General features: G+C 42.4%; 1 protein-coding gene across 1 annotated transcript in view; it reads right to left on the bottom strand.

The window, feature by feature from the left end:
• Positions 1–23250, bottom strand: part of PCBP4 (poly(rC) binding protein 4) — a 48307-nt gene that overhangs the window by 3976 nt on the left and 21081 nt on the right. The window contains exons 2-11 of the mRNA XM_054976981.1: positions 11421–11589; positions 10837–10860; positions 10707–10739; positions 9851–9967; positions 9300–9431; positions 8678–8806; positions 7664–7738; positions 3781–3825; positions 2708–2783; positions 1344–1396 (exon numbers count right to left, since the gene is read on the bottom strand). Coding sequence (XP_054832956.1) covers positions 1344–1396; positions 2708–2783; positions 3781–3825; positions 7664–7738; positions 8678–8806; positions 9300–9431; positions 9851–9967; positions 10707–10739; positions 10837–10860; positions 11421–11531 — 795 coding nt within the window. The 5' untranslated portion in view covers positions 11532–11589. The remainder of the gene's footprint in view (positions 1–1343; positions 1397–2707; positions 2784–3780; positions 3826–7663; positions 7739–8677; positions 8807–9299; positions 9432–9850; positions 9968–10706; positions 10740–10836; positions 10861–11420; positions 11590–23250) is intronic.

A 23250-nucleotide genomic window follows, 5' to 3' on the forward strand; every position in this document is an offset into this window, starting at 1 on the left:
CCCAAGATTATATAGAGCAGCAAGCATCTTCGTTCTGAATTTGTCTCTGTGAAGAAGCCTGAGAGTTGGTGGATGAAAAAGCATTAATTGGGTCATGCAGTTCCAGGTTTCCACCACACTGTGGCAGGAACTGACCTTTGTTAATAAAAGAGTTAATTTGGTAAGAGTTTTCCTTTAAACAAAATCCTTGAGAAGGACTCCGGTTCTCATCTGCAGCTGGAGAGCAGTACAAAGGTCAGTGTTGCTGCTGTCGGCCCACTTGTTTTCTGCCTTTTGAGGTTACATAACAGAATCTGCTGTGTGCCTGGCTGCATGTCAGCAGCTGGGCAGCTGACTGCCTGTGGGGGCACAAGAAACTCTGGTGCATTCCTCTCTAGTGCTTGCTTTCACCCTTTCCAGGCTGTAACTCGTAGATGTAGAGAGAGCAAAGGGTAGCTCACACGAGGCTGAGGGAGAAAGTCTAAACCTTTTCTGTTGCTGATGATATTCTGTCTCAGTGGACTGCCCACTACAGCCCCCCCACCCTTTCCCAGTTGTGATTTTCCCAGCATTTATACGATATGAAAGGTTTTGTCTTTTTAATGTCTGCATATTAAAGGCTCAGGAGAAGGGTCCATAAAAGTTAGTAACTTTTAGTTTAATGAGGGGCTGTGGGTAAGTGGTTGAGAGTCTGCTTTATAGGCAGAAGGCCCCTGAGTTCAATCTCTGGCATCACCAGTTACACAGATCAGGTAGAAAGTGTCATGAAAGACCTTCTCCTGAGACCTCTGGAGAGCCACTGCTGGTCAGGGCAGGCATTACTGACTTTGATAGACCAGTGATCTGATTCAGTTTATGGAAATGTCATGGGATTTCACGTGAACCCTATTGCCAAATGATAACTTTGCAGAGAGAGAGAGAGAGAGAGAGAGAGAGAGAGAGTAGCTCTTGAATCTGGAATTCTCTGAGGAGGGGGAGCGTAACTTGGGGTTTTGCTAAATTCCCTCCCTCCCAAATCAGGGGCTGACATCACAGAAGAGTTGCTTCTTCTCCTAAGATGGCTGCATGACAGCACTTGGTGGTGTGAGCCCCTTTCATCGGCAGATGTTGGCCATTGACTAGATTTCTACATCTAGGAATTTTGAGATTTGGATTTGTGTGAATGAAGCCACTCTCTAGTAATATGTGTCAGTGTGGGCAGTGGAACAGTATGTGGTGAACATATAAGGATATGACTTTCAACACAGAATGCCTCTGCAAAGTTCAAATCAGAAGGTATCTCACTTGAAGCGGATGCAGCTGCAATGTACAATTTAAAAAGCCCAACAAACCAACTTGGTAACTTGCATCAAAGCTTGACTTACATCATTGGGAATCAGGAACTCCTGAGAACTGTTCTGAGAATTTGTGTCCAAGCCTAAAAAGAAAAAGAAAAAACAAGACAATGGGCTCTCCTGCCTCTTGCCTGGCTGCTTCCTGGGCTGGCCTTTTGTAATCCTGCGGCTGCCTTCCCTAAAGGAGGAGGACTAAGTTGGTGCATCCACAGTCCACAGCAGAAAGAAGATGTCCAGCCTCCACAGAATCCTTTCCAAGCACAAAGGCATGGAAAGAGCAAGGAGGACAGTGAAGGGATTGGATGGATTCCCAGCTACTGCAAAGCAATCAACATCTCCACGAAGAGGCTTTTGTTTTATGTCATTTAGCTTAGGTCACATTACATGGGACTAATTTTAGATAGTCCCTGTAGAATTCCAGACAGAGGGAGCCCATCCCCATCCTCCTCCAGCTTGGTGAGGATTCCCATTGGCTAATAATGCTGCTCTTCTAATGCTAAAGGGAATAATCCCAGGGCTTTCCTAGATGATCAACAAATATGCATTTCTTAGCTTTTTATGTCAGTTTTTTTAACCAGCCTTTACCTCTCTTTAGTCCTGGTGCAATATTCTTCTTCAGCTTTCTGAGCTATAAATTTGCTAGCCTTGATATAATAATTTAAAAACTTTAGTGTTTTATTTAGTTCTTTGAAGCCCTGCTCTCCCTTTTACAACACCGTGGAGCTCATCTATTCTGAATTCTTCTTTTTTCTTAAGAAAAATGTGCCAAAAGCAATACAATTATCTCAAGCAGAAACTCCATTCTCCTCCCTCCCACTTTATGACTATTACACGTCTTTGAATGGGGACTTCTAGGAGTATCAGAAAAGGAGCCACAGCACATATTCACTGATCTTCTGGATAAAACCTGAGGTGTTGGGGGTGGGTGGGATTTTGGTATCTTATTGAATATTCAAGAGGGATTTTTACTTAGATAGGAGGGCTGTACTGTAAGGAAGTGGCCTCATAAAGATCCATTGGTAAAGGGATAGGGAGGGACCACAAATTTTGCTACTATTGCTGTAATTATTGATGGATTCCATTACTATTGCTATAAGTATGATCCTACTGGATAGTTCCTATGTTGCTTAATATGTCAGTTGTAGAATTTCTTATGTTCTATTTAAGCATTTCTTCAGCTCTGTGTCAGATTTCTGTGGGTTTTTAAAGCTTTACAAATTCGCATCTATAAACCCTATAACATGTTTATTGAAATGTCTTTGATATTGACTGACTCACACTGTGTAATCTGCCTTGAGCCTCTGTGAGAAAGGCAGGTTATAAATAACGTAAACAAAACAAAATAAAGTGGTTTTATGGATCACTATTCAGGGACTGTAATAGGTTCCTCTCACCTGCTACTATAGATGGAGTTTGTCCCAAAGAAGAAAGTGAGACAGGGTGCCCAGAAAGCTGCTGCAACTTCGTCACCTGCACAAGAGGAAGAAGTTAGCAAAGTGAAAGGAAGCTCTATTTCACCTTCTCTCTGATGAAGCGTAACTGTTAGGAGGCTGAAGTTTCCCTAAGCCTAGATGGCAAGAGAGCAAGACCAAAGCAAATGTTTAGCGCTGTTAAATCAGAAAGGAGCAAAGGACTGCTGTAGGTAACATCTGGCAATGAGGCAGGATCCTTCAGAGGAAGCCATATTTAGGATACTGAGGATACCAAACTCTGCAATGGAGGGAGCACAGAAGAAAAAGTAGCTTCTGTACAGCTGCCATTGGAATTTACTACAGAAACACGAGAGCAAAGATCAGCTGTAGTCACCAACTTCTGGATTATCTGGAAGGCCAGATGTGGACTTTGTAACACTTTTATCTAGCCTCTCTCTTGATTGAAAAAAATGCTCAGAGTTTCACTTGTAAATTTCACTTACGAGGAAAACACTGTGCCAGTATTTTACAAGGAATGCATTGCTCTGCAATATTTTACACATTCAGGAAAGGCAGAAGGGCCTCATCAATCTGCCTCTTATGGGGAATCTTCCAGGAAACATTCCTGCACTCTCTCTGCCCCCCACATGCCAAACCGATGACCCCATAACACCCAAGTGCATGTGATCCATATATACAGAACCCTTACTGCTAAGCAATGCTGATCACACTGAAGGGTTCCAGCCTACTGACTAAGTGCTGGAGAACAGACTGCCCCCAAGAATATAAAGGCTGGCCATGCTAAACAGAATAAACATTTTTTCCTGGTATTATTGCTTTTGGTCATGAACTTGCCGTGCTCTGTGACCTTGATAATAGGAGGAAGAGAATGAAAAGCCTAGGGAGCAAACCCAGAACAGAAAACAGGCATAAGAAATTAGGGATGGTAAAGGCCTAGAGGAGGAACAACTGGCCTAGACCTAACTAAATATGGAACCGCTCAGCAGAGTGAATTCAAATGTAAATATTCATTTAGATAGAAATGTTGGACTTACTTCAGCTTGAGACAAACCACTGTACTGTCCTTGCATGGAGAATCCCTGCAAGAGGAGAAAGGATTTCAAATATGCATACTAAAGTATGTCCCAGGAAATCCTATGTTCTAGTATCTAAAATATTCACTGACCTATTAAAGGGGAGAAAGGACCATCAAATCAGAAGAAAGATGATATAGAAATCCTACTTGCATCTTCTTCATCAAGCCCAGACCATCTAAGCAAACACTATGACTTTATTTATTTTATCACACCATTCCTCCATGGCATAAATCAGCCTCCACTTCTCCCCTTCATCCTTACACCAACAACCCTGTGAGGTAGGTTATGCTGAGAGACGGTAACAGGCTCAGGGTCACCCAGCAAGCTGCATGGTGGAGTGTGGATTTGAACACAAAGCTCCCAGTTCCTAGTCCAATGTTTTAACAACTGCACCAGGGTTTCTTCAATTTCTTTCTAACGGTGAGGCTCCTCCCTCACTGGCACCTCCCCGCAACTGTCTGCCATCCTGCCAGTTCCCCATGCAGACGTCCTCCAGCCTCAGATGATCAAGGAAGTGGGTTGCACCACCTTGTTTCTTCTCCTGCCCTGGAAATGACAGCACACTCCAGCTGGCTGAAATTCCTCCTTGGCCCTTACAGGAACCTGCCTTTAAAAGATTCTCCTTACCCCACCTCCCTGGATCTTCTCCCAGTCCTCACCCATCCTCCCTCAGTGGCCTTTCTCCCAGCCTATCTGATGGGAGGGCAGAGTCGACGCTGCAGTCTCCCTGCTCCACACTCTCCATCCACACTCTCCATCAAGCAGAGGCGTTTGCTCTGTTCGCTGCCTGGCTGGCCCCTGCTGCTTCTGAAGCCTTTCCAGGGTTCCCTTGGCAGTTTGGGGCCTGTGCTTGCCCTGCTCATGCTGCCAACAACCTTCTAGAGGCCTGGCTGAGGTTGAGTTGCCTGGGCAACCGCAGCAGAAGAGTTAGTCAGCTGGGTGGCTGGATGCTGTTGCCCAGGGTTGTGCCTGGGCGTTGGCTGCTGCTGTCCCAATGGTTAAGGTGGCCTGGATTTGTATGGGCACCTGCAGCTGAGGTACTGACAAAGGCAGCACTGCAGGGCCTGAGGACAGTGCCTGGTGCTGCAGGGGTGGGGGTGGGGGTGGTGGACAGGAGGATGGCATCACCGGACAATAACATAGTATACAGAAATACATTTAGCTGTAATTTGATTTTATCTAGCCACTTAGTACTGCATTGTTTCTGTAAACTACATCAGTTCATAACATCTTTGGCCAAAGTTTAAATTCTTAACAACAATGAATTTCAGTTTTTCTATAGTAGCAATATTAATTCAACCTGTCTCTGAATGCATTATGGATGATAGGGCAGAATTTTGCAAGGAGAACAACTTTAAGAAAGCAAGGGTTTCTGGGGACTTCCGGTTTGGATTAATGGAGACCTGATGTGGTCCAGGGAGCTGGGCTATCAAAAGCGACTGTTTGGGCAGGCCAGGTGCTTAGAACGCCTGCTGCCACCCCTCTACGGGTAGAAGAGGGGCCGGAATGCTATGAGACCCTGAAAGTGAGTGATCTCGGCAGTGGGGGGGGTGGGTCCTAGATAAAGGATTTTCCTCATCGCCTTGAGGTCCCCTCGGAGAAGGGCAAGCTAAAATCTCTGCAGTGCTCTTTGAGTCATTTGCTTGGCATAAGGTCTCCAGAAACCAAGCTTCAGTACCAGATTTGGCCAATTAGAAACGAAAGAAACGGCACGAAAGACCCAAATGGAACAAACTGAGGTAAAGATCATTATCTTGCTTTCAGACTTAATTAGAAGAGAGATCTAAATAAAAGCTAATATTGTGGACTGAGCTGATAGAGCAAGAAAGAAGCAAGGCATTTTGAAGGAAAAAGTGGAATTCGATAGACTATAAAGTGTTAAAGAAGAGAAATTAACTTTTGTTTATGCATACCTGCAGTTTTGGAGGAGATAACCAGCATTGAGAAAGGGGAGCAGGCTGAGAAGCTGTGGAGCAGATATCGCGAGAGGGCAGAATGCATGGAGAACAGCGAGAGACACTGCCTAGAGAGGCTTAATTTGGAGAGCAAGAAGGAAGTGGAAACAGCAAAGAAGACCACAGAAGGAAAACAAAGGAAAAACGCAAGACAAAGCAACAAGAGGACAAAAGGAAGTAGATACCCACCATTCCGAGAAGAGAAAAGGACGAAGAAAGATACCATAGAGAATCTCCGCCCGGCATTTGGTGAGGTTAAAGTAGATTGGATTTTTAAATTAAAGAAAACAGACGATTTCGACTAAAATAAAAATAAAGTGGAATACAAAAATGGATATTTGGGGCGGGGAGAAAAGCAGCTTAGGAGCATGAAGAAAGTGGAAAAAGAATGGCAGGTTGCCATAGGAACGGCTATAGAATCGCTGGGAAAAAAGTTATAGAGGGCAATAAAGAATTGAGCCAATCTATGCAGAAAATGGAAGAAAGTTTGATTAAAAACATAAAGGATTTAATAAAAGCAGAAGTGGAGGTGAAGAATGAGTTACAATTAACAACGCAGACAGCTCAAGAGATGGAGCAAAAAACCACCGATTTGTCACCCAGTTTAAAAGTTGAAAAACAAGCATTTCAAGATCGTGTGGCAGTAATGGAATATAAAGCTACAGAAATTCAGCTGGGAATTCGCGATGTGTTAGAGAAAATAACGCAGAGCGTGCAAGAACAAATGATCGAAGCTATGGCAGAATTTTTAAACAAGCAGTCAGAAGAGATAATAATAAATTTGGATTTGGCATACAGAGTCAACTCCAGTTATGTACAGCAGAAGAATTTACCAAGAGTTAATTTTGCTCAACAGATAACCAGAAGAGCGAAAGATGAAACTTCGAAGAAGCAATTTGAAAGTTCTCTGTTAACGGAGGGAAGCAGAGTAAGAATCATGAAAGAGCTCCCTAGCAGGATCAGGCAAGAAAGAAAGAAGAACAGAGAACTAGCACAAAAGCTGAGAGACAGAAATACCAAATTCAAGCTACAGATGGGAATTACCTGATGGACTAAGTTTCCAGCTTCAAGCTACAAGAGCTACTTAAGGGACTGAATCTACGGCAAATATGTAAAGCTATATTTAATTGGTTAAAGAAGCAAAATTGTAATATGTTGAAGACTGGATTTAAATGTTGTATATGGCAGAAATGAACAAATTGATAAGAAAGTTATGAGAACAAAATTTAAGTTAATTTTTTATAGATTGGGAGAAATTCAAAATCTATTTGGAAAAGAAAGGGGATCTGATAGGATAAGAGTAGTCTATTGATAACTATAGAAATGTAATAATAAAGAATAAGTTAGAACTTTGCCTTTAATAATAGGGACAAATGAAAGTAATGTAGAGTTAATGATAAGAAATAAAGGAGTCATAGTGCTTTCAGGAGTCAACATAGAAAAGGGGGAGGGGGTGGGGCACATATATCAATACAATGGGAAAATATGCTGTAAAATGATTTGTGGAATGTATGTTAACCCATCCAATAAAATTTATTTTAAAAAAGAAAGAATTTCCCTGCCGCACAAAAAACAGACTCCCCCTGTCCCCAGCATCTAGTGGTCATATGGAGGATGCATGGACTCTCTGTAATAAACATGGATTTGGTTTTTGCTCTATAAAAAAGATGAATTGCGTAAATTGCTTTCCTGTCTCTTTTGATGAAGGATAGAAAGGAGAAGCATGAATGGAGAAACAAGAGTGATGGTCATGGTTCAGATATGTTCCATCCTGGACTGGTATTTTATGTTCTAAGTTATGGGGGTAAGGCCAGAACTAAAGACTTGGTCCACTCTCCTCTTAATCTGAACAAAAAATTCTCTCTTGAGGTTTATGTGTCCCTTACCTGATTGGCTGAGAGGAGAACTGGTCCCAAGGGGAGGCTGGGATGATAAGGAATGGTGGCTCCTTTTGGTGGTGACTGGAGGAAATCAGAGAAGGAATCAATGTGCTTTTTAAGAAAGACCATCCAACTCAATACCCATTTTTTATCCCTCCATCTTAAATGTATATTTATCCTGCCTTTCTTCCAAGGAGCTCAGTTTTTATCAGGAAAAAAATCCCACATGCCAAGTGTTACGCATTCCCTTCCCCATCCTTACTCTGATTTTATTTGCTGCCTCTATTTCATGACTGGATTCTAGTCAAGAAAGAAGACTCTTCTTAGATGTCTTCCCCTATAGGTTGACCCTGAGACTATCAAACTGTTGTGTGTGCCAATACCACAGCAAACTCAAGAGGGCAAATAAATAAATAAATAAATAAATAAATAAATAAATAAAAATGTAGCTATTTTTATGATTTTGTGTTGCCAGGCCAATATGAAATGCCAAACCCAGAGTCTGATAAATTTCACTCATTAACAATTAATAGAAAAAATGGATAAAATATAGGTGTTCCTAAGGAAAAGAGTGCAGATAGAGTTTAGAGAGTGGGGATTGGAGGAATGACTGGTGGTCACAAACGCACGACTTTTCCTGTGGTTTTGCATTTCACTAGCATGGCCACTAAGATGGGCTACAGCTGGCTGGGACCTGAAACAAATATGGAAGGAATAAACGGAGTATGAAAAAACAGCAGTGGAAAGTAAGCATGGCAAAGTCAATTAAGAAAGGATGTCACCAGCTCTTACGTAATTCCACTATCTGGAATGGGTATTCCACTAACATTTATATAAAACCAAAACCCTAAACTATGTCAATGAAAGTTTGGAAGAAAATGTAGACCAGTCTAATCCAAACACAAATAAATACTCAGCCTATTCTTCACAGTGATGGAATATGAGGGCACATCATCAAGTGCTGTCTCTACCTGATTACAATAGGACAGCAAAAATAAATGGAAAGGATAAGAACCGTACCTCTAGGATAACAGCACAGATCTGTCGCACACACTGAATGATGGCTTCCGGTACTCCCGAAACTGTCACAGCCCTCTCTGTGGAGTTGGGGAGAAGGTCTCCAGCCACCTGGACTTGCGCTCCTGTGGTCTGCAATGAAAACAGGGGCTGGAAACACACCCTCAGTCTTTCATGGCTAATTCTATCCACATGGAGTTCTGCCCAGTCAGAAACAGCACCAAAGACAGATTGACCGCTGTAACAAGGGTATTTAAATGGCCAATCCATTTATTCAGAGAATCTAAGGGCTCCTTTTTATATCACAATTCCTATGCAATTTCCAAACAAATAAATTCATTTGATGAGACTTTCCAAAAATAATGCTGATGAGAAACTTGTAGTTAAACCCCAATTCGAGCTGAAGAAGAAAGAAAATTATATTGGAGTAGTCTCTAGAGCTCAGACAGCTTTTTAGTATTTTAAAAACAGAAATTCAGGTAGAGTGGAAGTAAGAGCAACTGTGAAAAATCATTAAGATACTGAAAACAATATAAAAGACACTGGTTTTCTTGACCATATAAGTAAGTTACAGAGAAGAATGCAGTAAAAGGAATCAGTCATAAATTGTTTACAAAGTCCTCACCTCTCGAATTTCCTTTATTTTGGCTCCTGCTTTGCCAATAAGTGAGCCACACTGGCTGGCTGGGATGACTAGCCTAAGTGTTACAGGTGGTTTGGATATAGTGCCCCCATTGGCAGGTCCTGTTCCCAGGTCCTGGAATGAAGCAAAATCAGTGGGATGAACTTCAAAAGAACGGATTCCGTCACAGTCACCTTTAGAAACTGGCAAGTTTATAAAATTTTATGTTGCACCCTTTGTTCCAGGTACTCGAAGAAAGTTAATGGTTAGTGCTGGGCTGAGTTTCCTTGTGGTTATCTGGTTCTTCTTTCACAGATCCCCAAGATAATATCATTTGATTGATCACTAGAATAAGACAAGCAGTTAAGAATATTCAAGCTCAGAGCAGATACTATACTGCTACAAATCAAAACATGGTTAGGTGTGCTAATTGGGTGGCTGATAGAATTCCATCCATATATTTTATTTCTCCACTAGTAGACAAAGCAGACATTTCTCATAATGAGCATTAGCAAGCCGTGTTGCATAGAAGCAGGAGCTGGTGGTTACCATACCTCTTCCAGCTTGAAGGCAATCATGGAAACAGCTCTAAAAACAGCATCAGTTGATCCTGTAATAGTGGTGATCCGCTCTGGACAGGTTCCTTCTGAAATGGTGATCCGGGCAGTACTCTAGGAACCAAACCAAGGAAAAATAGTAATTGTAGGTGGAAGATATGCAACACTTTCATTACATGTCATGAGAAATAGAAGAGTTAATAACACTTATGTCAGATTTGTTATCAAAGGGGAAACTAAACCTTTTCCCAATATAAATATAATAGTTCATACTTCCTTCCGTATTTTGTATTTCCCAATCCTATTTTCTTTTTTTCTATGTGATGGGCTTACCCCAAGTCCATGCTTAGTTGAAGCCGACAAATCCAAGAACAAATCCTGCCTCATTTATACTGGAAATATCTGTGTAGGAAGTTGTGTTTTGTGCAGACCAGCTCTAAAAAGTAGTCAGTGTTCTCAGTAAAACCTGAGCACATTCTCCAGTGAGAGATATAGATCTCATCCACTAAACAGCATTCATAATTATTAAGTTTACTATACAACAGTGGGGAGCTAGAGATATATGAATTCATTATTTAAAGACAACAAAATTTTATGGAGAATAACAAGTTAACTTTAAAGAAATATTGGCAAATAATGCTGCGCCAGACCACTGCCCTCCCCCACCATGTGTCCTTCATGATTCTCTTTCTGGATTCTCATTTCCCCCACAATAGCTTTCTGCATACAAAATGACCAGAATTCCATATGCATTCCATATCATACCACATCTGAAAACTATCCAGCTGGCAGCTGTATGATTGACATACCACCCTGGTTGAGAGTGGGGCTGCTTTCTCTCCATTGCACTTACTTGTTCTCGTATCTTCTTCACTGTCTCTCCTTTCTGCAGAACAAGAAAAAATGGTTAGAGTTGGTTAGACTCACACAGCTTCACAGATATAACAAACAGCCACGACACATAGCAACAACATTAGCATTACCTTGCCTATAATACTGCCAACTTCCTGCAAAAACACAAAGAAAAAAAAAGCTGAATTAGAGAAGATTTACACATTAGCAAGTGTTCTGCAATGCCCCAAAATGAGTTACTTGAACTCTTCTTCCTCCAAATGTCAGCATGGGTTATTCTGAATTTGAAACCAGAATGAGAAGGTTGTCATTCTTGCTGGCCATTGGCCCTTTCACACATTCATTATCAGAGCCTTTTCCTATTTTTTTTTAAAGAAATCACTCAGGTGAACTTGTACTTTTTAACTTAGATATCTTGATCATTTCACTTGCAAATTTATTTTCACAAGAGTTAAAACTGTCTACTTCCCATTGCAAGGCTCACCACATACTGCAAAATATTATTTGCGTAGGGGATGTTTATGCATGGGAGGAGTGTTTAAGGCTCCTCTTCTGACTAGCCAGCAGGATAGCGCTCATTAGGTTTTGGAACTTGGAGTTGAGGAGTAACTAACGCTTTTAACCTAGACATTATAGTCCTGGTGCAGTGGAAATTTGCTACTGACTACAATGGGATCAGGATTACAGCCTAATATGGCAGTCCCAGTGCATTTACCTTTCCATGCATAAGCATCCGGAGAGTGAGAGTGATACTGAGCTCTGTCTCATCTAGTCCATTATCTGAGCCACTCATCCTGTCTGGTGATGCCATGGTGTAGGAATGCATGGATCTACTTCTAAGGAAACCAACACCCAGCGTTTAGGAGGTGTTGATGCAGCCAAATCTGGAGAGAGAGAGAGAGAGAGAGAGAAATAAAAGAGCCTCATAGCAAACATCACTTGTAAATCAGTCCAACTAGCTGGCAGGATTGCAGATTAGTGGTTGAGTTTCACTCGACATCCTTTGATACTTTGTGTTCCAGAGCACTCCAGAATAATGATTGTGATGATAAAAGAAAGTATCATATGAACAAACACAACAGCTTTTCCAAATGTAACTCTCAAAAAAACCCTTCCTGAAACCTCAGTGAAACATAAAAGGTAATGTAGATACGACTGAAGTCTATTCTTCCTATCATCCAGCTTTGGTCATAGGACATCTTTCCAGAGATCTTGGGGTTGATATTGTGATGGTTGGAACCTTAGGATTATTATTATGATTATTATTACATTACATTTCTACATTTCCCCGTCAGACGGGTATCCTTTCCAGCTGGACAAACACTCCGCCGTCCATATAGTTTTAATAGATGTATGGCAATATATGTTTACTAGGTTCCCTTATGGGACTTGATATATATTTTGCAGCTGTGGGGCAGATTACAATACCTCCTTTCCAGCCATTTTGTGTGAGAAAGATGGATCTGAAGGAGGAATGATGGCTCCAGTCAGTGCTGAAGGCCCAAAGATAATTCCTTCTTGGCTTTTAGGTCATTGGCACATGGCAATGCTGTGAATGCAGAGGTATTTGCCGTGACAGCAACAGAGTATCCACACACCAGGCGTCCCCACATTTCTCCTTCCCCAGTCCCTCACAGTGACCATTCTCCTCCCTCTCCCCAACAAACCACTGGAGGTCTTTTTTCATTTTTTCAAAGTTGGTAACTACTGTATCCCTATTGTGTTATCACTATAGTAATATGCCATTACCGATTTTTTTGTTTAAAAAATGAAAAAGCTCTCTGGTGGCACTAGGGGGAGTGGTGGCTGTGGAGCACTGGGCACAGAAATGGTGCCCATATGAACAGAACTGGGAAAGATTTGGACCTTCCCATCCAGAAGGCAACAACCCTGACTTGGCTATACATTTTCAAAGAAAATGGAGTAAGCACGTTTAGGAAAGATCACAGCAAGGCCAAGGGAAAGCTAGAAAATACCTGAAGGCACCATATCGGTATGTGGAAGCAGGAAAAAACCCCACTTACTATCCATTTCAGACTGAATACTTCGTGTGGAAGTGACTTTAGGCTGCCAAGTCCTCTGTGTTCAAATCCATGGTAGATAGGCAGACACACAGCACCAAAGTTTTGGCTTGTTTTGCTTTGAACATGGTCAAGATAATTTCTATTCCCTTAACAGCTGCTGTGGTTTAATTGAATATTTTATTTTTTAAACAGCCACAGAAGTATAACAAAGTATTGACAAACAACACATAGGCAGAGATTTGGGGTGGTTTTGGCAAGGAATTAAGTGAATGGGTACCTGCCTTCCTTCCTGCTGAGAGAATCTCTTCTAGCCTGTCTCCTTCTCTTTCTCTGCTCCATTTGCCCATTTTTTCTTGGTCACTGCTCCCTTCAAGCCTTCCTGCTAAAGCACCTCCTGCTAAAAGGGCTAGTGCTTTAGCACTCAGTGCTTTGCTGCTACAAGGGTCCATTCTGTGGTTGCAGTTCCTGATTGGCCCTCTCTATAGCTGCTGCAGCACTAATATCACAAGGACTCCATGAACAGAGGGATCATCCTCTGCCCTTCCTCTTGCTTCTCCCTAGTAAGGGGACCCGGGAAGGCTGAGCAGCTTTTTCTGTCCAACATGCACAGAAATGGGGCTTGAATGAGTTATTATTTCACACGGGGCATTCCAACATTAAGGGGAAACTACTGGGAAACCCCTGTTCCTCACAGAGAACAGTCTAGCCACTGAATACTGGAAATTGAACAGGGCCTCCAGTTTTTTGGAGGTCCTTGTAAAGTGATCATTTTTTGTATATTTGATTGCTTATTTCAATATTTGCTAATCATCAGTGAGGAAGTGTCTGATGGCAGAAAGGCCTTTCTGTTCAGGAGGTTACTGTCAGAGAAGCACACCCAGTAGCCAACATTAATGCTCTGCAGTTTGTGTGTGTGCTTTTGGGCATGTGTCAGAGAGAAAATCATATGAATGTTGCAGTGCAGCAAAAAAGAATAAATAGGTCTGAGTTATCCAATGCTATAGGGAAGTCTTGTTGCTACTCCCCTTCATACAGCCCCTTCATACAGCTTCAGAGTAGAGCAAAGCCATTGCCCTGCCCTCAGCTCTGTCTTTTTAAACTACCCTTTCCGGCTAACATTGCATTTCCTGACACGTGTTCTTCACGTGTCAAATGTCTCATGTAGAGAGAGGTCTCATCCTCCACGTTTAAATAAACAGATATCATAAAGTCATAAGTCTCCGTGTTGTCTCATTCAAAGAAAATGAAATCCTACACCTGGAAATTCTCATCTCTCAAGAAAGTAGGTGGTGTGTAACAGTATTATTTAAGACCCCTTCCTTTAACATACTCCATAACGTGAAGAAGCAGAACACTGCTACGGGGCAATGGATTTAGAACTAGGAAATCCTCCTTTTGCCAGCATGTGTACCCTACCATCATAACAAAGGCAATCCAGGTGTTAAAAATAGAACTGAGTATAAGATAAAAGACTATTTTGAAACACCAGGCCTTCCAGACAATCTGGCGTGATGTTACAGGGTGGCCCAAAAGACCATGTTTATACCCTTTGCAAGAAGCTAGTTTCAAGAGAGTCAAAGAATTAATCCCCTCCAGAACTAGTATTCATGCAGCAGATCCCCAATCTGTACAGTGTGCTAGTAGGTTAAACAGGGTAAGGTGCTATCTCTTTCAGAGAAGTGGCAAACACTGTAAGAGTAGATGAGCTAACCCAGAAATTCCTTATGCTGGTGGATCATGATTATTTTACAACCCAGTCGTTCAATCAATTAATCCAGTGTTCTAATGAGAATAAAATAAAATTGATTTGATCAAATGCAAATGCTTCAAGCTTAAGTGGGTAATTCGATTCAGTCTAAAGGTGTTCCTCACCAGAACCCATCACTTTACTTGTAATTTTTTACTGTTATTTAAGGTTTTACACAGGCAATTCCAGGTCAACAAACCTATGGCTCCCGGACAAGGCCACCAACATAAGCTCTTTTCAGACCATCAATCCATGTAGAATGAATGTACACTGGGGGTGGGAATGTGGCACTAGGCTTATTATTCCCCCTTTTGGTGTGTGTATGGGGGGGCGGGAATCTTCTGCTGCCATCAGGTGCTTCCCACTGCAACTAAGTTGGCAAGTATGGGGGGGTGGCAGGAAATAGGGGGGGGGACATTGGCAGCATCTGGAATTGACATCAGTCATGTACGGTTGCCAGCTCCAGGCTGGGAAATTCCTGGAGATTTTAGGGGGGGACTGTGGTGTTTGGGGAGGGGATGGACATCAGTGGGGTATACTGCCACAGCATCCATTCTCCAAAGCAGCCACTTTCTGATCTTTGTGACTTGGAGATAAGTCATAATTCTAGGAAATCTCTAGTCACCACCTGGAGGCTGGTGACTGTACTCACAGCATTTCCGGGGGTCACTGGGAACAGTCTGGTATTTGGGCAAAACTCTAGAGAGTCACCCTGCAGGCCCTGTAAGCCCCACCCCCACTCCCCATGTTGCTGAGGGGAATCTGAGAGCCCTAGGTCCTGTTCTTAACTTACTGCATTAATTTGAAGACCTGTTTAAATCCTAAGTGAATAGACATACGTGGCTCTCCCGATAAAACTGGGAACCTGAAAAATGAGGGTTTCTAAACACATGGAGGGAGCTCCAAGATCTAAGTAGACCTTCCAGTGAACATGGGGTGGGGACCAATGCTTCCTCACCCATCCCCAACATGTTCATACTGCGTAAAATGGGAGTCTGAAAAAGATTCATTCTGTAGGTATGAAAAAGGATGAGCTGGGGCTACATTGGATTTGCCCCAGCTGGCAGTAGATTTCATAGCTTGAAATCAACAAACCAGATTTGGGAGAGCCAAGTGCATAGTTACACATAGGAATTGTAGAGTTTAACTTCTAAGGGGTCAGTGAAATTCAAGGACAAACATTTAATTTTGAAATAATAAGTGCAGTGTTACACAAAAGCACTTGTCAGACTGGTGAATAAGATTTTAATCTCGGCAAGTGCCAAATAAGGGAGGGGATGTGGTTTAGCAGTTCTCCATCTGCTTTGCCTGAAGAAGATCCCAGGTTCAATCACTAACATCTGTACTTTGAACTTGGGCAGCCACTACCACGTATAGGGCAATCCTAAACAAAGTTACTCCAGTCTAAGACCATTGTAATAAGTGGACTTAGACCAGAGTAACTCTGCTTAGGATTTCACTGGTAACATAACTGACGCTTATTTAAACGCTTTTTTAAAATTCTCTTTTGATCCATGCTATACAGCAGTAAACCCTATTAACCTTAAATCTACCCTCAAAAACCAATGGCTCCTGTATCATAGGAAGAAGCTAGATTATTGCACAATGTATTATTTTTTCATAGGCAATATGCTGCCTGAATATGTCCTATTATTAAAAGAAATAAATTTTGCTCCAAAGTACCTGAGCACTGGCATTTTGCTACCACAAAGTAACATAACTGTTCATTTATAATTAAGTCAATGGGAGTTAGTGATTAACTTCAGTAAGATGTAGTCTCAACTTCTGGAATAATAGATAGGGGAACTTCACTTTCTGCTATTTCCACACAATGAAAATACTCTCATGTTGCTTTGATCAGCAAATGCAGAGGCATGCATGTTGGCAAGAGATTTCACATGAATTTTCTGTACACTTTGCTCTCTTTTCTTCTGACCTTTTCTCTTTACACAAACTTCACAGCAACTCTGCATTTGTTTTTATCACAGTCAACACAGAGACTCAACAGTAGAGATGGGCACGATCCGCATTACGATCGAAAAAACCCCACGATAATGGCGATCGCGATTTGGCGGATTGTGATCGGCCACGGCCAACGATCCAGCGATCAGGAGAGGCCTGGATTGGGGCGTTGGGGCTCGGATCAGGGCTCCAGACACTCAGGCGACAGCAATCTATTCCCCTGGCAACGGAGCCAGGGGAAAGCCTGAGCTCTGTTTGTCCTCCTTCTGTCGCCCTGGAAACCCAAATGGAAACCCAGCTTTCCTTGATCAGCAGGGCTTCCTTCCAACCATGGAGCAGCAAAGCAGTCACAAGTTGGGAGAAGACTCCCAGGGGAGGGAGGGGGAAGGGGGTGTTCTGTAGCCATGGGCACTCCAATCTCATCCCTGCAAACCCTGATAGGCAGCTCTGACGGCCAAACACAGACCTCCTGTGTTGCTGAATGAGACCTGAGGGGAGGCAGCTCGTTGCCACCTCCCCGTGCCTGCCAGGCCCAGTGGCCGCCGTCATCACCCACCTTCCCACATAATACCAGCATGCCCCACTTTGGCCTCCACGATCCACAATGCACAGCTCAGGAACGGGAGATGATCGGCGTGGGTCGTTAATTCGGGATCGCCGTCGGCACCGATCCACAATCCGCTGGATTGTTAAAAATTTTTGGATCGTACCCATCTCTACTCAACAGCCCCTTTCTGTGTCTTTTTCTATACACATGTGCTATAGTGCCATAATGACATAACAAATAGCATCCCTTTGGGATTCGGTTTCGTTTTCCATTCGGTTTCATTTTCCCGGCCATGTCGGATGCTCCTCTCCGCAGGTCCGGGAGGAAGCGCCCGAGCAGCCTGACCGGGTGGTTGACCTGCAAGGGTTAACCCCCAGGACTCCCAGTGAGGGGGTCAGGGTCTGGAGCGCTGCGGGAAGAGCCCCCTGAAGTCGATGCAGGGGGTAAATTGCCCGTCTGCTCCTACGGAGGCCGGCAGACTTGCGCAGCACATCGCGTGCTGCCAGGCCATGGAGAACAGCAACAAGCAGATTTAAGGTGAAAACCTGTAAGTAAGAGAATCCCTTCTGTCATTCCAAGCGTATGCGAAGGATTGGTGGGAGTTGAAGCTAAGAAGGTTCGGATATCTTCCCAGTCATTGAGTTTTGGAACTTAGTTGGCGAACTCCCCCCCCCCCCGCTAAGATGGCGACGAAAAAGCAGAGCCCTGCTGTGGGCAAATCTGTTTTGGCTGCTTTGCAGGGGAAAGGAAAGTCTCTTGAAGAGGTGGTTAAACGGTCGGTCGTTGAAGCTATGAAGCCCTTTGTTGATAAGCTAAATGAAATCGGTCAAAGGGTTGGCTCAGTCGAGCACGAAGTGAAAACCATTAAAGACGTAGCGTCTGGGGCAGAGCAGTCTGCTCGGGAAAACGCAGTACTCATGAAAGCAACAAACAAAGAAGTAAAGCTTTTGGAGAATCAATTGATAGGGTTACAAGTGGATCGTGCTCAGACGGTATTGTGTCTTCAGAATGTGAAGGAGGAGGAAAGTGAAAACTTAAAGGATTTGGTGTCGGAACTTTTGGCGTCATCTGCAAAGGCAACTAAAGAAGAGTTAAAAAGCGATATTCTGGAAGTCCGCCGGACATCTTCAAAATATGCAACTGCCTGTCAGCTGCCTCGCGAGATTATTATCGATTTTTCATCTAAGAAGACTCGGGACACCATCTTATATAATTCGTACAATGTGGACTTGGACTTTCTGGGTAACAAGGTAAAAATATTGAAGGACATTCCATTTTTAGCTCGGAAAAGAAGATTCAAATATAAAAGGTTTGCAGCTCTTCTGAGGAAGCGTGAAATAAAATACAAATGGTTATTTCCAGAAGGCATCTGGTTCAGTTATAAAGACCAAGCCTACAAGATAACATCGGAAGTACAGCTGAGGGAATTTGTGTTTAATCATCAAGAGTTCCAGCAAGGAGAGGATTTAGAATCTGAAGGGGGGAATGGGGAGGAGGGAGTGAGCGCAGCTACTGTAGCTGTTCAGAGAGAACTGCGACCGAGACGCAGGGGGGGGAAGAAGACCTGATCCTGACTGTAGTTCGTATTTTGTAAGATCTACCAATCTAATAGCATATTAGAAAGTTTAACTTTAAATAATTGTATTATGAAGGGAATGCAATACTTGTAGATGTAGTGTGTGTTTTTATATGTTGTTTCTTCCCCTTCCCCCTGTTCCCTTTTTCCCTTTTTTGTAGTTTTTGAGGTTAGTAAATAAAAATAAAAAAAATATATTAAAAAACAAAAAACAAATAGCATCCCTTTGGCTGTCTTGCAGTTTTTCCTCCCAACTGTTTTCCAGACAATCAGAATAAAAACTGCCTGTACGTCTCCCTTATATCTCTACAACAGACTGGTAAACAAATTGAATATGTGATATGAGAGGCAGGGAATTTATCAGCCACACATTAACAGTACCAAGAAATAAGCTGCTGTTAGAAATCAAAGAATGTAATCAACTAAGCATTCTCTGAGATAGTTCCACAGATAAGGTGACTACATAGGAACTTGTTATTTATGTAAAATAAGTAACAGATAGGAAATTTAAGGGACCATATTTATCTGTATTTCTCCTAGAACAGCATGCAGGTGTTACTTAAAAGCTTTGGATTAGGAAATGGAAAGATTAGATCTAGACAGGAAAACTAGAAAAACTGACCTGATGCAAAACACAAAGGAAAGAGTGGGTGGCCCAATACTGTGTTGCATACAAATTATATCTAGCACTTTTTAAAAAAAGTTTAAAATATTGAACGCCTATTTGAAGTAAGCATGATTTTGAGAATATTGTACACATTTTACATTCACTCGCCCCAGAGGTAGGCGATATGACTACAATTTATGAAACATTGGAAACAAAGATCAAGGAATACTAATATTTACATCAAGGGGAGTTGTGAATAAGTTAGGTACCCTGGAAACATTAGCAAAGAACCAGAAAAATGTTGTTTTGCACTGATAAGGCATTTTTGAAGGAACAGGAACAAAGACACTGTGAAAGGACTACTGAAGTTATTGAAATCACCCCATTTCAATCAATGCTGCTGGAAGTGCCAAGGTGGTCAGATCTGATTGGAGCACCTGACCATTCCAGAAGCAGAAGCTCAATCAGCAGTTGGATTGGGACAGGTAAATGTCCTTCGGGAGAAAGAGCTGAAGAGGAGCAAAGGTTTAATGAAGCAGGCCTGACATTCTGATTGCCTCAGAAAGTATCTGGTTTGAACTCAGACATGACAAACAATACAAATCTATTTACAGAGTAGATTAGTACTGCGATTAGATTTAACAATCTGAGGGTCTGCAAAGTATCATGGGAGGGGGCAAAAATCTGAAAATCCTTCACTGCTCAAGATGTAGAGTTCTCAAGGCTTCTTCTCCCACCCTCTTTTTCCTTTGAAGCTCAGGTGCCCTCAACATTTCATGATCCTGGAGGATATTAAATCCTCATTAAGGTGATACATATCTATTATACAATAGTTAATTAGGCATCATCAATATATCTAATTCTCAACAAGAGAATTTAATGCTTTTAAATGTTTTAAAATGTATTATTTAATGCTTTTAAATGTTTTAATGGTGGGTGATAGTGATGTTTGTATTTTGTTATCCGCCCTGAGCCTGCGAAAGCGGGGAGGGCGGAATATAAATATAATAAATTAAATTAAATTAAGACCAAATCTAAGAATACTAAATTCTGTAGATAGGAGCCATGAAGGGACAAGACAGATCTTTCTACAAATCTGAGAAAAAAGCCCAAGTTTGGCAGAAAAATCTGAAATCTAAAAATACTCCAAAACACAGGTGGTAGGAAAGAGTTAAAAAAGTAGGAAAAGGGGTGAGGCAGTTTGTTTGTTTGTTTATGCTATTTATAGTTCTTTCTCATTGAGACTCAAGGCATTACATAGTGTAGACCAATACAATCAATGGCTAGGATATTCAATAAACATTCAGTAACCAGTACAGTAAGGTATAGATCCAGAGGAGTTAGCCGTGTTAGTCTGTAGTTTACAAAATAGTAAAAAGTCCAGTAGCACCTTTAAGACTAACCAACTTTACTGAGGAATAAGCTTTCGAGAACCACAGCTCTTTTCATCAGATGGTTCTCGAAAGTTTATGCCTCAAAAGTTGGTAGTCTTAAAGGTGCGACTAGACTTTTTACTACAATACAATAGGGTAGGAATTGCAGAAATTTGAAATAAGCCAAAATTGGATACAGAGCTGAAAACAATGCAGAAACAAAACATATGTACATTGACAGGACATATTACACAATGCAGAACTTGCCAGGAGGAGCATATTTTCAGGGCTGCCATGGGGGCGGGGGGAGAGGAAATAGTGAAGGAGGGGAAAAGAAATGCCCTCTGCAAGTCCTTGTGGGTCCCTGACTTGCGTGGAGACTGTCCCAAGTTACTTAGCTAGAGCAATTAAAATTCACCTGAATGGTGGAAGCACATAAATAATGCAAACAAACTGAAGGACTCCCTTACTTGTGGGGGTTATGTTTAGGGCAGGTATGAGGGTAGATCATGAAGTAGGAGGTCCTCCTCAGCTTTCAAAGTATCTATTTTTTAATCCCACTTTTCCTCAAAGGAGCTCACAGCAGCAAATATGTTGTCCTCTCTCTTCCATTTTATCCTCACTAGAAGGCTGTTAGGTAGGTTAGGCTGAGAGAAAGTGATCTGCTCAAGGTCACCTAGTATGTTTTATGGCTGAGAAGGAACTTGAACCTTCCTCTTTCTAGTCTGAGAGAGAAACTACTATACCATACAAATCAGACTTAATTTGGGCAACACAGTGACTAAAACTGATATGTCAGAAGACTTCTCAGTGCCCTCCCAAGTTGTACCTCTTCTTGAATAAAGTTCAAACTTTGCTTTGTGGGGGGAAAAAATCACAATGAGGCATATACACAGTATCAGATCATGTGAGCTAAAAAGTACTAGTTCATTATGCAATTTGCTACTGGAAAACTGTCAATCTGGATGTGTCTTAAACTTATTTATGTCAGATTTCCTGTGACATGAGAGAGAACAGCTGGTATCTGCTTTCGTGCCATGAATATGTCAGTTTTCTCAGTGGCTACACACTGAATGCTGTGCAGACATCACCTTTTACCCTTTCCTTCTGATGGAGCATCAGTGTGCACAGCTGCTATGAGAGGCTTTTTTCCTTTCTTTATGTAGCAGCACATTTCAGACTGCCAATCAGACTTGCAGTGAGTAAACGGTTATAAAACCAAAGCAATTGAGTTAGGTCTACCCCTCAAATATAAATGAGGGAAAACCTAAAACACACAATATTAAAAATGTTTACAAGCAATTCTTGCCGAAACAATTACCACATAGCAAGGAACCCAACAGACATGTACCTTCATCACACTAGCAATTCTAATAAGCTCAATGCCCAGGGGGCAGCCAGATGTCATAATAGCCTCTATAAACCCCACAAAGGGGAAATACAAGACATCTCATCATGTGTTTACACATGGTTATTTATTTACATTGTTTATGGACTGCCTTTCTCAATGGAGGGATCTCACTTTCTCCATAGTGGGATCTCACTTACAGCAGCAGGCAGTACAAACTATACCCAGTATTATCGACCACAGTCCCTAACCCTTTACCCAAGTATCTTTCCGAATAATTTTGTGACAGTACAGCTCTATCATTTATGTAGAAAAGCCCTCTTGAAACATTCAGTTTTGCATGGTTTGCAGAAAGCTGGGAGAATGGGAGCCTTCCTAACATCATCAGCCAGGCCATTCCCCAAGGTGGGGACTACAATAGAGAATGCACATACACAGGTAGTTGTTAATCTTGCACATTTTCAGGTTGGCACCCACATTAGAGAATGCAGATATGACAGGTGGAAGCCACGAAGGGCTTGGAATGTGATAGCCAACAGCACCTTAAACTGAGACTTGTATCTGATGTGCAACTAGTGGAGTGACAACAGAACAGGAGTAATATGCATGCTTTGCCTAGCTCCCAATAATATCTGAGCTGCAAAGTTCTACACCAACTGGAGACTCCAAGCTGATTTTGAGGGCAGACTAGGGCCCCCTGCTCCCACCCTCTGTCCCTGGCAGCAAGGGGGAAAGGTAGGGGAACGTGCTTTCCAAGATGCACTCCTGGGCAGCGTGGCATGCTCCTGGGCAGTGTGATGTGCTCCTGGGTAGCATAATGCGGCATCCTGGGAGCACTCCTGTGCTCTGCAGCCAGCTGATTTGGGCCTGTTTGGGAGCACTGGAGCACTGCTGGGAGAGCCCTGATGAGCTCCTGAGCTTCACAGCAGGCCAATTTCAGCCCCAAATGGGTCCAAATTGGCCCACTACAGAGCTTGGGAGTGCTTCCAGGGGCAGCATGAGGCCCTGCATGATGACATCACTTCCAGGAAGTGACATCATTGAGCTGCCCAGAAGGACTACACCACAAGTGAGTGCTGGAAAGGTTAAGGGGACCTGGCAACTCAGGGGAGACCAATATAAAGTGCATTATAATCGTTTAGTCTCAATGTTACTCTGGTGTGGATCCAGGACGCCAGATTGTTGGATCAAGGTAGGAAGCCATCTTCTCAGCTAGATTGAGTTGGAAGAGAGTGGTTTTTTTTCAGATGTATTAGTCTGCTAGTATAAACCCTAGGCAAGTTGTTGTGTCTGTGGGGAGGGAAAGGATCAGTAGTGAAGGCAGCAGTGATCGCAAGAACTATATTTATTAGAACACACTA

The sequence above is a fragment of the Eublepharis macularius genome, chromosome 4 (assembly GCF_028583425.1).
Source record: "Eublepharis macularius isolate TG4126 chromosome 4, MPM_Emac_v1.0, whole genome shotgun sequence".
Classification (NCBI taxonomy): domain Eukaryota; kingdom Metazoa; phylum Chordata; class Lepidosauria; order Squamata; family Eublepharidae; genus Eublepharis; species Eublepharis macularius.